The sequence below is a fragment of the Crocodylus porosus genome, unplaced genomic scaffold (assembly GCF_001723895.1).
Source record: "Crocodylus porosus isolate Cpor-Errol unplaced genomic scaffold, CroPor_comp1, whole genome shotgun sequence".
Lineage (NCBI taxonomy): Eukaryota > Metazoa > Chordata > Crocodylia > Crocodylidae > Crocodylus > Crocodylus porosus.
The window spans coordinates 82,869,415-82,884,203 of record NW_017728943.1 but is presented as its reverse complement, the minus strand read 5'-3'; the positions used below and the strand labels follow the sequence as shown (position 1 = coordinate 82,884,203).

The 14,789-nt window shown below is 39.8% G+C and overlaps 1 protein-coding gene and 1 long non-coding RNA gene across 7 annotated transcripts in view; one reads left to right on the top strand and one right to left on the bottom strand.

Annotated features, from left to right (window-relative positions):
* LTBP1 (latent transforming growth factor beta binding protein 1) overlaps nucleotides 1–14,789 on the top strand; it is a 333,716-nt gene that overhangs the window by 317,138 nt on the left and 1,789 nt on the right. For all 6 annotated transcript variants that reach the window (XM_019549709.1, XM_019549708.1, XM_019549707.1 and 3 more), the window contains 2 exons: nucleotides 10,091–10,213; nucleotides 13,969–14,118. In XM_019549709.1, coding sequence (XP_019405254.1) covers nucleotides 10,091–10,213; nucleotides 13,969–14,118 — 273 coding nt within the window. The remainder of the gene's footprint in view (nucleotides 1–10,090; nucleotides 10,214–13,968; nucleotides 14,119–14,789) is intronic.
* Nucleotides 6,914–8,624, bottom strand: LOC109319881. Its single transcript, XR_002103656.1, has 2 exons — nucleotides 7,417–8,624; nucleotides 6,914–7,227 (listed from the first exon to the last, which is right to left on the bottom strand). It is a non-coding gene; the product is annotated as an uncharacterized LOC109319881 (long non-coding RNA).

Here is a 14,789-nt window from a genome sequence, read left to right as displayed (position 1 = left end):
TGTAGAACAATCATTTAGTGACTTATGGGTACTTTTTACCTTATGCTTTCTTTGAGCCTGAAGATGTAAATGTCAGACATAGGAGCAAATATTGGACTGTTTGAACAGGGTTGCAGCCATCTGTCAAATGGTTTCAAATTAGTTATAAAACTAATTCATATCTTCAAAAAAACCTGTAATTTTATGCCCAGACTTTTCTTGGAATATTTTGGATGCTTTGACTATTCAGTTTTGAAATCTCCCCTATCTAAATACCAACTAACATAGAAATATATGAGCCTGGGAAGAAAGGAAGCTTTTATCTCAGCTAATCCAGGCAAATAGGAAGATTTTTGTAACAGTTGTGTGTTCAGCTATTATCCGGTGATTAAAATGATCCAACGCTGATGTTTCTGAAAATTATTAATGAGGATTCTGCTACTTTCCTGCTCTAGTCAAAATGCTTCCAGCTGACCACATGAAAGTAATAGAGGTTTTATGTATACTAATATTAAGCATCCCGAGTCTGAGGAAAAACAGGTGGTATCTCTTAAAGCAGTGTTTTTTCAACTTCCTAAAATCACAGAACCCTTTCATATCACCTCTTCTGCCACAGGACCATTACCCTTGTCCTTTCAGCTGTTGTGGAGAGAGGTAACCCAGCACACCACCTCCCAGCCTGCTCTACCATTACCCCTAAGTCCCTTTGTGGAACCCCTGCTTACCTATCATGGAACCTCAGGGATCCACGGAACACACTTTAAAAAACACTATCTTAAAGTTTTGCTACTATATGAAAGTAATCTCGATAACAGAGTGAATGACTGACGTGGGACTGACAACATATAAAAAGATAGTTTCAAAATCCTGTTTAAAGCTGTTGTTGTAGTTCTATAAGTTACCATATATTCAGGGTGCAGGCACATGACACTTTTACCCTAGTGGTATCATCCTTTACCCCAGTGTAAAAGTGGAATGGACATGTGACATACAGCTTTGAACTGGTATAAGTCATTCTACTCCAGTGGAAAGTTATTCCATGGAAAAAGTATAGTAACTATGCAGCAGTGTAAATTATAGCAGTGTACACATTGTGTTCCCAACTCTGCCCATTTCACCTGAGTATATTGAATGATCTGTTTGCCCTGGTTATTGCCTGCTTCCCCAGCCACCAACTAGCAAGCCAATATAAGAGTAACATACTGCAACTCTGGGATATTTTGGCCATCTCTCCATTCCCAATGTAATTTGCAAGAGTTTACAAAATTACACCAGTATAAATGTGCCATGTGTTCACATTTTTAAGATAGATTTTCTGGGAGGCTTTCTTCCGTAGAGATCAGCACTGCTAATGCTTACTCAAGTGAGTAGCCTACCTCTCTGCCTGAGCTGTGTGGGCCCAATGCTTCCATCCGCATGGCAGCACCCCCTGGGACCAGCTGGGCTGGGTGCCAGCACGTCGGTGGTGCTTTGGGGGCACCACCACCTTGGAGGGAAGGACCAGAGTCCTGTGCAGGTCAGAGTCCACTCTGCCTGCCAGCAGCTCACCCCACCCCTGGATCATGGGAGAGGCAAGTAGTCTCCAGCACCCTGTGCACTGTTGCTGCCACCTTCCCGCTGCCTGGGACTGCCCAAAAATGGCTGGCTTGCCCCTGGGGCAGAGAGATGGCAGGAGGGCAGCTGGGTGTGCTGGCTGCAGGAGAAGGTGGCAGGGATGGTGCATGGGGTCCTGGAAGCCTGCCAAGCCCAGGCTTCCCTGAGCATGTCAGCTTCCAGTGCTCCGTGAACTGTTGCACTTTGTTCACCTCAGAGGGGTTTTACCTTACTAAGTTACAAAAAAAAAAAGTAATTTAAAGCAGAATATACTGCCGAGCATGTAAATAAAAATGCTATTAAAACGGAATATGTCGCCGAGCTTGTAAATAGCAACACCATTAAAGCAGTGCAAAAGGGCATTTAAACCACTTTAAAAGCCAATTTTGTTGCATGTACAAAGGTCCTATGCTTCTTGGTTCTCCAGCCTCTGGATTTATTAGTCCTAAAGAACTGTGCAAAATGTGTTGTATATTAGAGTATTTGTTTCTTTTAAATCAAGGCAAAATCTGGCTCTTGTATAACTCTGGATTACAGTAGCAACTTATTTTGAGAAATATTTTAATTTTGTTTAACTGTTTGTACAAGTGACTTAGTGTTTTTAAATACATAAGTTACTTTTTGGTACCCTGATCTGTAAAAAAAAAACAAACAAAAAAAACAACCCCCCCCCAAACAAACAAGCAAACAAAGAAACAAAGATTGGGAAATGGACTGAAAAGAGGATAGAAAATGCTCTATCTTCCTTAGATTTTGGATGGCTTAAAAGCCCTGATTGGGGGAAGAGGAGGTTGAATAAATTCCTTCATTTCCTGCCAGGCTCTTACCAAAAGAGCCCTGAAGGAGGATCTTGGAAAGCTAAAATGCCTAAACCTCAAGTCCCAAGTGTACATGTGAGTGAGTGATTGGAAAGTCAGCAATGAAACCACAGTAGACATAACTTGACTCTTACTATAGCTTTAACAATCTTCCACAAGCATTCGAAGGAATTATTGTTTTATGCCATCTGAGCAGTGCAAATTAGAGAATAAAAAAATATCACTGCAAGGTTTTATACTAAGCAGGTTGGTAACCTGAGTTCCTTCAACTTTAACAGGAGAGTAAGCTTTTCTGCAGGCATTTCATTTATAGCTCATCTTTGCAAGAGCATAAATATCCTCTCAGGATTACTGGAAAAACTCATTTGGTATAACCAGTGTCTTCTCCTCTTTCTTAAGCACTGTGAGTTCAAAAGAAGTAGCTCACTGTGCATATAAGAAGGTTGTCTACCACCAACTTAAAAGTCAGTTTGTAGAGGATGTCAAAGGAGTGAGGAAAGCAATATCTAAATGAACAACAGAAATCTTTTCAGCCTTGGTTCATACATGATGCAATTTCCTGAGAGAGCACAGCTTAGGCAATTTAGACTGAAGTCCAGAATCTCTGATTGGGAAGGGACATATATTTTACTTAATAAAATGCTTTCTTGGCATTGTCCTTGCCCCCAGTGAATTCTTCTATGGCAAAACTGCTGTATTTTAAAATATTTTTAGAGAATTGCAATGTTGTTGATAGCTTTGGCTCTTTTCCCTGTGATGGTGGCAGTTTTGAGGTTCTGGAAGAGATATAAAGCTTTCTTTATGGCCAGGAATAAGGAGTTTGCTTTTGTATTGTGGTTCTGTTCTGGGGGGAGTGAGAAGGGGGTGCAGATAAAAAATTTTTTTACATTTTGTCTTAACTTTAAGATCAGCTGGAGAGTTTGGTTCTGATCTTCAAATGTTCAGGCTCAATAATTTCATTTGCATGAACAGTTACCATGATTACATATATGGTCATTGCAATTTTACATGGAAAATAGATGCGTGTTTGCATGACTATTATTCTGGAAGTCAGGAACCTTATGTCCATGCACTAAGCTTCAATCAAGCTTGTCCAGATTTATCTTTTCTTTTTGTCACCCTGGCTCTCACCACCAAGCTTTCAGGGTTGGCTTCTGTGCAGGTGTGACTGAAAACCAACCTGTTTTTCCCCTAATGTTTTTACCTTATATGCACAACTGAGACAGCTGTTCTTGAAAGTGTAAACTGCAATTCTGGAAGCACATGCTAACTCCATGATGCAGTAGCCATCTTAAGATATACAATTGATATAGCTCATTTGTTTGGTTTGAAAGTAGATTGTGAAAAGAATTTAGAAACATATAAAGTAGTATGCATTATGTGATATTAAAAAAGCATCTCTTTCTTGAGCCATATGTGATAGGCCCTCACCCTGCCACCTGGGGAGTGGGCTGCCCCTGAGCCTACTTACCCACCATGACTTCAGGTGTTATCCATTCCTTTGTGATGTTACTCAGTGGTTCTTATCAGCTCAGAGACACCGTCCTTGGTGCATCTTCTTTGGGGCTTCTTCTCCCCTACACCTCACTCATTTCTGCTTGTGTGTTATCGTAGCTCCCAGGCTGTACCTTAATGTTGTTGCAGGTGGTTTAATGTGCTGATGGGATGATGCTCCAGTGTCACAGGAGCTTGCTGTGACCTGTTACACTTGGAGAAAAAATGCTAATTCAAAAGAAAACAACATAACATGGCTCAGACTGAGCGCTGAGCAGGGCACTATTATGCCCACTCTGAACTGCTCGCTCCTGAGCACTGAGGCTTAAGGGTCTGCTTCCTTGACCCTTCATTCCCCTTTTTCTATCTACCCCTTTTTCCCTGGGGTTTTTCCTTACTGCCTCTTGGCCAGGGGTCCCGGGAGCTCCACATGTTCCCTGCTGTGCCTGCTCATGGCCAGAAGTGGTGGGTGTCCCCCGATGGCACACTTTGGGTATGTGGTTGAACTGCCAGAAGACTTGGCTGTTGCAGGCTGTCCCTCCAGGGTTCACCCTTGTTGGGCCCACTGGGCCACCCTCTCCCATCCCCAGCTAACCTTAGTGGTACCAGGCTGCTGTCATGTGCAGGCTGACTGGCTCTGCTGCTTCAGTGCAGTCTGGTCCCGGCGAGTGGGTCTGGCTCTGGGCAGGTTACCAGAGCTGTGCCCAGCTCCCTCTGGTTTTCTGTCTGAGGTCTAGATGCCCCTCTGTTTTGGCCCCCTTTAGGCTCAGGCAGGCCTGGGTCAGTTCCCTTAGCTCACTGGTTGGCAAAGGCTGCGGTGGCAATGTGCTCTTGGCAGTGAGAAGCGTGTCTGGGTCTGGTTCTGGCACCCAGACACTTCCCCTCTGTGTTTCCAGCCTCCAGGATGTGTTTTACAATGTGGCCAACAGGCCATGGTCCAATCAGGGGCGGGTGCTCTGGCCAAGGAGCAGCAGCTGTACCAGTTGCATCCTGGCTACTGGGGCTGCCATGCTGAGATAAGTCAGGCAGGGGCCACCACACATAGATATTGTAGACCTGCTCGGAGTCAAGAGAAGAAAGAAGCGGGAGAATACAAATAAATAACAACATGTAGTAGCACTGATTGCAAAATAGGAAAAATACCTTTGAATTTTTCTTTCCTTCTGTGGAAGAGATTGGTTTGAAACCATGCATTAATTTCTGCAGCAGCTTAGTAGGTAAAATATTGTCAAAATTAAGAGACAACCACACTTCTCTGTCTCCATTTCCAATTTTACTTAGTGTTTTCTATCAGAACCTGGATCATCCCCTCTCTGGGACAGAATTTCACTTTTCTCCCACGCTTACAGTAGCAAAATCCTGTGCACCAGCCATATTTACCTAACAGGTCCAACTGAACTCAGTTTATGAAGTTCTTGCCTTGGGGAGCTTGTGAGCCATGAAAAGCACAATGACCCAAAACAATCTTATTAAAGTATTTTTAATCATAACAGTAGGAAAATAAAGGGGCAAGGGGAAAAGTTTAAAACAGTAAAACAAAGAAGTCCTTCATACACCTCTATCTTACCAATTTTTTTCCTACACCTACATGGAACCCTTATATATCTGTCTTAAATGCCCCCAGCACAAAAATTCTGTTTCCTTCCCCTCAAAAGATTATGCCTTTCCTAATGCCCCTATCTCTAGGGGTTTCCTTTGCACAGGCAGTGCTGAGAGAGCCAGTCAGACGCTGTCAGATTTGAAAAAGGGAACCATTCTTTTGGAAGCTTTGAAATACTAGATTTAACAAAGACACTACTGTCAGCTGCAAAAATTTAAGATTAATCAAAGGTAAAATGTGTTGTCCTGCATATACAATTACATTGTTATTAATAACAAACAGTTTAATCACTTCACTCAACATCATCTATTAGAGTTGTAATCTCTCATTCAAATTCCACTTTAGAATCATTGTCCTCTGCTGCTTGTGACCATCTCACAGCATTTAAACATGGCATGTTCTCCTTTAGAAGCAGTCATGTGTATAACTTGCCTCTGAGCAAAGAGGTTGCCTAGAGCCATGATGTACAACCATTTATAAAACTGTCTTCAGATATGCTTATAGCTATCTGTAGCAAGTACTACTAGTGTTATTTATTAACCATTCATTTAGTTATAATTGTTGCATTCAAAGTAGAAAGAAAGACATGCAAAATTTGATTATATCAGAAAAGGTTCAGTGCAACCAGGAGCAAGTTCCCATAGTCATACATTTCTAATAATAGATTAAATGATAGATTAGAATATTTTGTATTGGTAGGTATCCAGTATAAAATACTGCCTCACAAAGACTTCAAATTCTCTGGGTCATCTGTGTCAACAGTAGGTTAACTGTGGGTTCCACTTCTGTGTCGCATATGGCAGTAAATAACATTTTTGCATGAGCCTAAAAGGTTGCACAGGGTTCTAAAGGCATAAATTCAAAGTGAGGTGTAGTTTTATGTACAGATATATAGAAAGTACCAATAAATCTTTATATGAATTACTATAATGCAATGGGAATTTCAAGACATACTAACATTTTACAATGGCACAGACAGTTGTAGTCCCCAATCCAGTGTTTCCTGCTTCTTTCAATCAGAATCTTTTTAAATGTATTGAATACAGCAGGCAGAACCTGTATAAAATCAATGTAGTTAATGCCCACACCAAGCATAAAGAAGATTTAGAGAATTATGTTTCAGATCACGGCTGGGATTTTCAAAAGCATTTAGCATCAAAGTCAATAGAACTACCTTTGTGTCACTGATTTAGGAGCAAAAATAGCCCAACATTGCACATTTAAAAATCCTACCGCATGTTAATGAAACAAGAGACTGACAAGAGAGTGAATGATCAATTTTGCAACTCATCCCAGTTTCCTAGCATTCTCTCACTACTCACTGCACTGATTTCAGTGGAATTGTTCAGTTTGTAATGATAGGCCTTTGTTCCACAAAAAAGTCCTTAGTTTTCTCATTCTGATATATTTAATACCTAACATTCTTTTCTTTTTTCTTTTTGATTTATGACAAATCTATACAGAAAATTCAGGGCAGGAAAGCAGGTCAACTTTTTTTAAGTCATAAATGTCAAGAAGCATTTATTCCATATGGGAACATATTAGCCATTGCCTTCTTATTTTAACCAAAAGTGTTGACAGCCACTTGCATTCTGTTTATATTCAGTTGTATTTCTTCCAGGTTTTCTTTGCATTGGATATTCTTGCTATTCAAAATATTTTCTTCAGAGGTGTAATGCTCTTGGTTAAAACATTCTGCACAAAGTGTTGTAAGGCTTAGTGGTGTATTGCTGAATATTTGTTCTGTAAAACACAATTTATACATAGAAATTTAAAAATGACATGCCAAAAAATCCACCAGCTAGCTACCTTTGCTTTCTACAAACAGGTGCATCTTTTTCATTAATTTTATTTTAGATTTTTTTTGTGTTGGTGCTCAAGAAATTGGAGACAGGATAACATTAGCTGAATCCAAGGAAAAATGTAATATACCTGAAGAACAGTGTTTTCTTAGAAATCTTCCAGTCCATGTATCTCAGTATATCTCTCTAGCTGAGCTGTGCTGCTTAGAGAAGTTAAGGCTCTGCCCTCAGTCCTCCGTCACAGCTCAGCTGAATGCGGGGAAAATACCAACCAATAGAGCCTATTCCTTCTTATTTTTAGTTCCTTGCATGCACTGACTGGGAATGCAAGGAGGTAGCTTGTGTAGGTAATGGCATTAAGAGATGGTTTCTTTTATACAAGTCAGAAAAATGAATATTTTAAAGTTGTAGTAGATTCCCTTTGCCAGAAGAGGTCATTGCTTTTCAAAGAAGTTTCCTCTACTTTTTTTTATCATTCAAAGACAATCTGAATATCTAAGTGCTTAGATAACAATGATGGGCTCCCTATTAAACAATAAATAAAGGTTGAGGGTGCCTCTGGCTGCCCAGTCTCCAACTGCACTTTTCCATAGTGTTCTTGCTACCCTGTTGTTGACAGGTAGAGAAGCCGTCCCAGATGTGGCTGATGTCTTCTGTGAAATAAGATGACAAGCAAGATGTATTCTGTTTCAAGCCTGAATTGAGACAGTCCGAGTTTTCAAAGCTTCTTGCTGTCTGGAAGAGTTCGGAGAGTCAGCTGACTTGTTAATGAGAGTAGGCTGGACTGTGGGTAGCATTAGGGACTGTTTCTGCCCTGTGTCTAGTCTGTTCTGTATAACTCCTTTTGCTGCCCTTGTTACCATAGTACCTGAATGCTTTCCAGCTGAACATAAAGAACATAAAATGTCATGTATTGTTTGTTCTTTCATCTCCTGCCTAGAAGCAGAAGGGTGCACAGTGCAATGTTTTGGTAAGGTGTTTTGCTTATTGAGGGTGGTTTGGGGAAACATTTGTTTTTAATGTTCATGCACCTTTGCATTTGTTAGAGAAGGCAGGTCAGAGAAATGTATTTTGTGCTTGGAGTGGAAGGTGGCAAGGTTTGGGATGGTTTTTGGTTTCTGATGGAGCCCCGTAGTCTTGGTCCCGGTATCCTGTCACAATGACAGAGGCTGGATGCTGAAAAGGAGAGTGAATCAGGGATGACCTCGTTTTTTCCACTGTTCCTCTCTCATATGCAGCCTCCAGTGTTTAAGATCTAGAAATTGTTGTATCCTTAATTTCCACACCAAAAGCTAGTGATGCTCCTTTCCTCCAAGAATTTGTCCAATCCTTTTTTGAACCTGGGTAAACTGTCAGCTTCCACAGCATCTGTTGGCAATGAGGTCCACACTTTAATTACATGCTGTGTGGAAAAGAACTGGTTTTTGTTAGCTTAAACATACTACTTACTAGTTTCATTTTGAGAACGTTATTGTGCCAGAGGCATAAAGCTGTTGACCACAATCTCCAACTGCACTTTTATGTGGTCTTCTTTCTACCCTATTGTTGACAGGTAGAGAAGCCATCCCAGATGTGTTTGATGTTCTCTATGAAATAAGATGACAAGCAAAATGTATTCTGTTTTGAGCTTGAATTGAGACAGTCTGGGTTTCCAAAGAGGTTTGCTGTCTGGAAGAGTTCTGCCACAATCAGTTCTTGAGGCTTCTTGTTATTTTGGTTTTTTAACCTTCCTGTTTTTTCTGTCACTGGCTTCCTGAAAGCCAGGCAATCTGCATGGGAAGAGCTGCTTGAATGCTAATGTTATATGTAGCAAGAGTCAAGGAGACCATGTCATACCATGTTTCATTGATGTTTTTATTCAAAAGCATTTGCCTTGCATACAAGTTATTATGTAATGGTAATAGTAGTTTTAGAGATAGCACTAAGGTATTTAACTTACACTGCAGGCCAAACAGGAGATATAATGGTGTCATAACACAGTCTATTAGATGGGTCATCAGCGGCGAGGATCAAATCCATGACAAAGGCTTCTAAAGTTTTGACCTTCTACTGCCTAAACTAAGGAACGGCTTTGTTAGCTTAAAGCCAGTGATAGAATCATAAACCGTGGAGTCTAGCCTCATGCAGGTGACAGAGAGCTACACTGTGTAAGTGTGATGTCTGTTGTAAAGTAGGTTTCCCAAGCTGCTTTTTCCCCTAGAGCTCACACAGAACTGTTAAGCAAATCTATGGTTTTAAGACATAGTCTGCATCACAGGATGATGAGAAGGAACCACTTTGGAAAGGGTAGAAGTATTCTTCTCCCTGACTGGCTCAGGTCTGGCCAGTGGAGTGTGTGAGACAGCCAGCCTTCACCCTCTTTCCCTGGCTCATGCCAGCCCTAGTTTTGGCTGGGATCAGCCTTTTCAATCAAGGAATGCAATGACTATAATTGCAGGAAGCCCCTATGCCTGGCTGTACTGGGAGAGGAAGCTAGCATCTCCTTGCCTTCCTGTCCCTTACCTCTTCATTGGACCAGCCAAAAGCCATGAACATTTTTAATGTTTTTATTATTTTTATTCAAATCCATCCATGGTGCCAGACCATTGAAGTCACCACAGGGATGAATTTGGCCCATTATATTTTAATGACATTCTTCTTGAAGAGAGAACATGTTGTGGGAGCTGCAGATGTATGGTGTTTCTAGGAAGAACTGTTTATTTTCCAGCTAATAGGAAGCACAAGGCACTGGGACTGATGTGGTGCAGTCCTTTTTACAAGTGTTTAGTATTATATCTTATTTTGCTTTCTCCCCCCACCCCCAGAGGATTATGCCCAGCTGTGCAACATTCAGTTTCCAGGATCTCGGCGACCATATGGAGAAGATGCTTTGATTGACTTAGAAGAACACTACACTCCAGAAACTAACCCGTACTTTGTTGAAGACCGTAAGCAAATTTCACTGTTATGTAAACTGCTTGAAATTAAGGTTTTAACTTGGATTACTTCCCTGTAGTTGGCTCTATTCTTCTGTTTGCTTCTGAGTAATATGGCCTATTTATGTTCTAGTTATTCCTCTGACATTAACTCTCTGTCAGGTGTTCTGGTCAAAAAGCCAGGGGTTGTAAACGAGCCCAACCAGGCTCAATGTCTAATATTATCTTTAAATATAATGAAATCATATATGCCAATAAGATGACATTTATATTTACCAACAGATTTACTGCTAAACCTCCAAAGAATTGTTGGTTTTCCTTCTCACAAATTAATTTCCTTTACAGCATGCAACAAACTCCTTTGGGGTGTATTTAGACAAGAAAAAAAATTTTTCATGTTAGCATTCAGTGATTTTCCAGGAGAACCTGTATGGTAGGTGGAGTGTGCAAATTGCTTCCACTCAAAGAGTAATAACCTAGCACAGCAGGATCGCAGTGCATAATGTACCTGGGCTTTTAAATTAGAATGCCAGTGCACACACACATCAAGTAGGTCATGAGGAAAGTAAAGGTCTTGCTAGAGAAATCTTAGGTAAGGAGAGTTTTACATTTATGCTTCAGAAAACACATAGCTCCTTTGCTGAATAAAGGCAGACAGCAGGGTAGAGACGCACCTTATAGACTAACTGAATCGGAGATGTGTAAGCTTTATCAAATAAAGGCCTGATTCAGCTCATTACAAAGTGAATTGAAAAATTCCAGTTTACTTAAATGGATGTTGAATCAGACCAGAAAATGTGGATTGTCTTCAAATCAGTTTGATACCTGTATTCTAGGCCTAAATTTGGTCTAGCATATATCCTCATAGTGTCACACCAGAAACAAAATGGAGGCAGCAAAAAGAACCAGGAATTTCAATTACCTTTGTCCTTTTCGCCTACAGCTACTATTTGTCTCATTCCCAAAGCATCTCTTTTATACAATGTCAGTATTTATGCTGACAATGGGTCAGTATTTAAAACAGGGTAATAGAAATCAAAGTGATAGTTATGAAAGGGCAAGAGGACTAGAATGAGGAACAAATGTCTGAAATGTATTCCTTTCACTAATTGCATTTTATATCAGTACATCCTACAGAAAATGGTCTAATTACTTCATCCTAATATAGACTAGCAAGCTTTATACACGGTATTACAAGATTAAACCTTTTTATATCCAGATTATTTTCATTAAGACATACTGTATGTGGATCTGTAACTAAATGGTTACATTGATTAAAATGATCAAAGCACAATGGAAAATGCAGGAAAAGATGACTGTGACAACTATCATGGCAAAGAGATTTAGTGGAAGGGAAAAAAAAGTATTTCCTCAAATTATGAGCAATGATAAAAGATTTTCCATGGATAAGTAGTGAGAAAAAACTGAGTCATGCTAAGAAATATTGAGAGATGTCAGAGCTCGCTTTCTCTCACTTTCACATCCTGCCACTAATTCAGAAACAACAGTGGAAAATGAACAGAGAGTAAAACCCCAAACAGCTGTGTGGCTTCTTCTGGCCACAACTAAATCAACTTCATATGCTTATGACAAATACTAGCTTACTGCAATGTGAAATCATGACAAGTACTCAGGATTTCTGTCCTTTTGGATATTTTAGTCAGCTGCTGTTGTTACTATTGTTCATTATAAATATTTATACTATGCTAGTACTCAAAAGGTCCTATTAGGTATGAGATCAGTTGTACTGAGCACTGAACAATCCCAGAAAAGGAGTAGTCCTACCCTGCCCTGCAGGGCCTGAAGTTCAGAGCCTGTACATCAGTTAAATATGTTTTAGCTTTATTACCATCACACTCCGTTAGAACTACACATAAAGTTTTGCTACTGGCTGCAAACAAGTCGGGAAATAGATGTGCAAAATGGCTTGGAGTGCATACATTCTTGTTTTAACCAGTTCTAGCTGGTTAAAATTTCGACATGGTACATGTGAGCTCTTTGTAGAATAAATGATGACTTTCATTTGTAAAGAATTTATTTAAGAGCCCCACCTTTTCCCTTCTTGGCAGTATTTGTTTTTCATAATTAGCTGTCTGTATGAGGGCCCAGAAGAGGCCTTCTATTTAAAGGAGCCACACATAAGCTCTGTAAGTGGACTTAAAAATATAATGGAAATTTGAGATAAAGATTCTTGCTAGTTTATAGTAAATCAAAACAATCTACTCAATGCGTTTGTCATGCTACTGCACCTTTCTGTCATTTTAACAGGAAACTATGTAATGATCCTGACTGTATATGAAGGTATGGGCTTCATATAAACATACATTCATGTGCATTTCAGCAAGGAGTCCCCATGTATTTGCATATTATTCTGTTACATGTCTATAGAACTGATGAAATACTGATTAAATACTCTAGAAATTCACCTCAGTGTATCAGTTGGCATGACCTTGTGAGCAGCCAAACAACCTGAAGGTATTGATGTCGGAGCCACCCAAGCAGAGGACACGGGGGGTGAGGACAGAGGGAGTAGAGGGGGAAATGTTGGGAATGTCAAAAAAAATAAGAGAGAGGGCAGGATGGAGTAGAGTGAAAAAAGTAAAATGAGAAAGGCATAAAGGCCAAAGTGAAAAGACAAATGAAAGAACAGCAAGAAAGGGAGAAAAGAATAGAATAGATAGTTCAGTTGTTCTGCTTATCAGATCTCTGTAGCAACTAATCACAAATCTATAAACAGGTTTTAGATATACCTGTTAGTTAAGTTAAAATATGGATGTTGTTAGGAAAAATGCAGTCCAACCCTTTCCTTCCCAAGTGGTACAATTCAGACATTATGCTTTTCCCAAAGCCTTTTGGTATGGTTGACTGCCATCTACAGTTCTGTTTGAACACTGCCTCCAAGAATGGAAAGACAATTGTGTAGTTTTAACTTGTTGGTTCTCAGATAGACAGATTATTTTTACTGAAATTCAGTGAGAAGTTATACTCTTTTATTTTAAAATACATGCAATCTTTGTCATTTATTATCATGTATCTGTATAGATGCCCTAATGTGGATAAGGGATCCTTCATAACAGTAAGCTATTGAGAGAGAGTTTCCATTTAAGTCCCTATCCCAGAATCTTCACAATCCAGGATTATAACAAGATGCAATTATAGATTATAGGTGCTTATACTGGCAGCCACCTCCTAAGTGCTATCCAGTGCATTATTAACCAAAACCACAGTAGGCTGCTGGTCTCTAATTTCATTTTACTTCCCTCAAGGCATTTGGGACCAAAGATTTTTTTTATGTTTGTTCTAAATTAATTACAGTGCAACTTTTCCCTTCTCCTTTTCATAAGGTTATTTAAGAAGGGTTTGTTTTATCATTCTTTTCTTTTTTTAAAGAATTACCCTACAATTCTCACTTTGCTGTGCTTAAGTAAAAGCTGTTATAATTATAGGGCCTGGGTCAAAAAGATTTTTAATATAAGTTGATGGTGTGTTATTATGCAATTAATAAGAATAAGCATTGTCTTTAAAATGTGGATCAGAGATTTTAATAGTAGTGAAAAAGTGAGAGTTCAAACCATTTCAGTTTCATTTTTAAATATATCTGGCTGTGCTTATAAAATTCTAAGCCTGTTAAAGCTGACCCATTGTCTATAAAGTGGAGACACTTCCCAAGACACCTCTGAGGAAATTGAAGAGTTTTACTAGACGATTGTACAGAAGGATTCAGAACTGCTCTGTAACTTATTTGTTTCTAATGTTTCTCCATCCAGGTTTTCTAAACAGCTTTGAGGAATTACAAGCAGAGGAATGTGGCATTTTGAATGGATGTGAAAATGGCCGATGCGTGAGAGTTCAGGAAGGTTATACTTGTGACTGTTTTGATGGCTACCACTTGGACATGGCCAAAATGACTTGTGTTGGTGAGCATAACAGTTCCATATGCAGCTTGTTTTCATTTTGTAACCAATTTACTCACACATTTTTGTGGGAGATACGGGGCAGAGTATATCAGCAACAATTTACTTGACTCAGTAGTAATCGTAAGAAGAACCATGCTAGGGTACCTGTATCACTTTCAGTACAAAGCCAACTATTGTGGTAAGGTACCAAGATGCACGTTTATTCAATCTTATTTAAAATATTTTTTTAAATACTAAAACTACTAGTATGTATTAGCTAGTTTGCTGTAAAAGCCTAGCAGATATAAGACAACAGTGGTTTTACTGAACTTGTAGCAGAGTATTACCCAGCTTACCCCCTCAGTTCACCTCTGCTAGCTACAGCGTGGTAAAAAATACCTGTCTTATATCGGCTACGATTTTACAGTAAGCTACCCCTTTCTGCAAGTGAAGGCATATCTCTAGTGTGCCCCAGTCCAATGCTACGGAGTGTTGCTCTAGGGGTGAGAGGTGTTCTGGTCTCCTCAGGTGCTTAGTCCTAAGGCTCTGTGCTCAGGGTACCAATTAGTTTCATAGTTTCTAGGGTCGGAAGGGACCTGAGCAGATCATCTAGTCCGACCCCCTGCCGTGGCAGGAAAGAATACTGGGGTCAAACGACCCCAGCTAGATGTTCATCTAACCTCCTCTTAAAC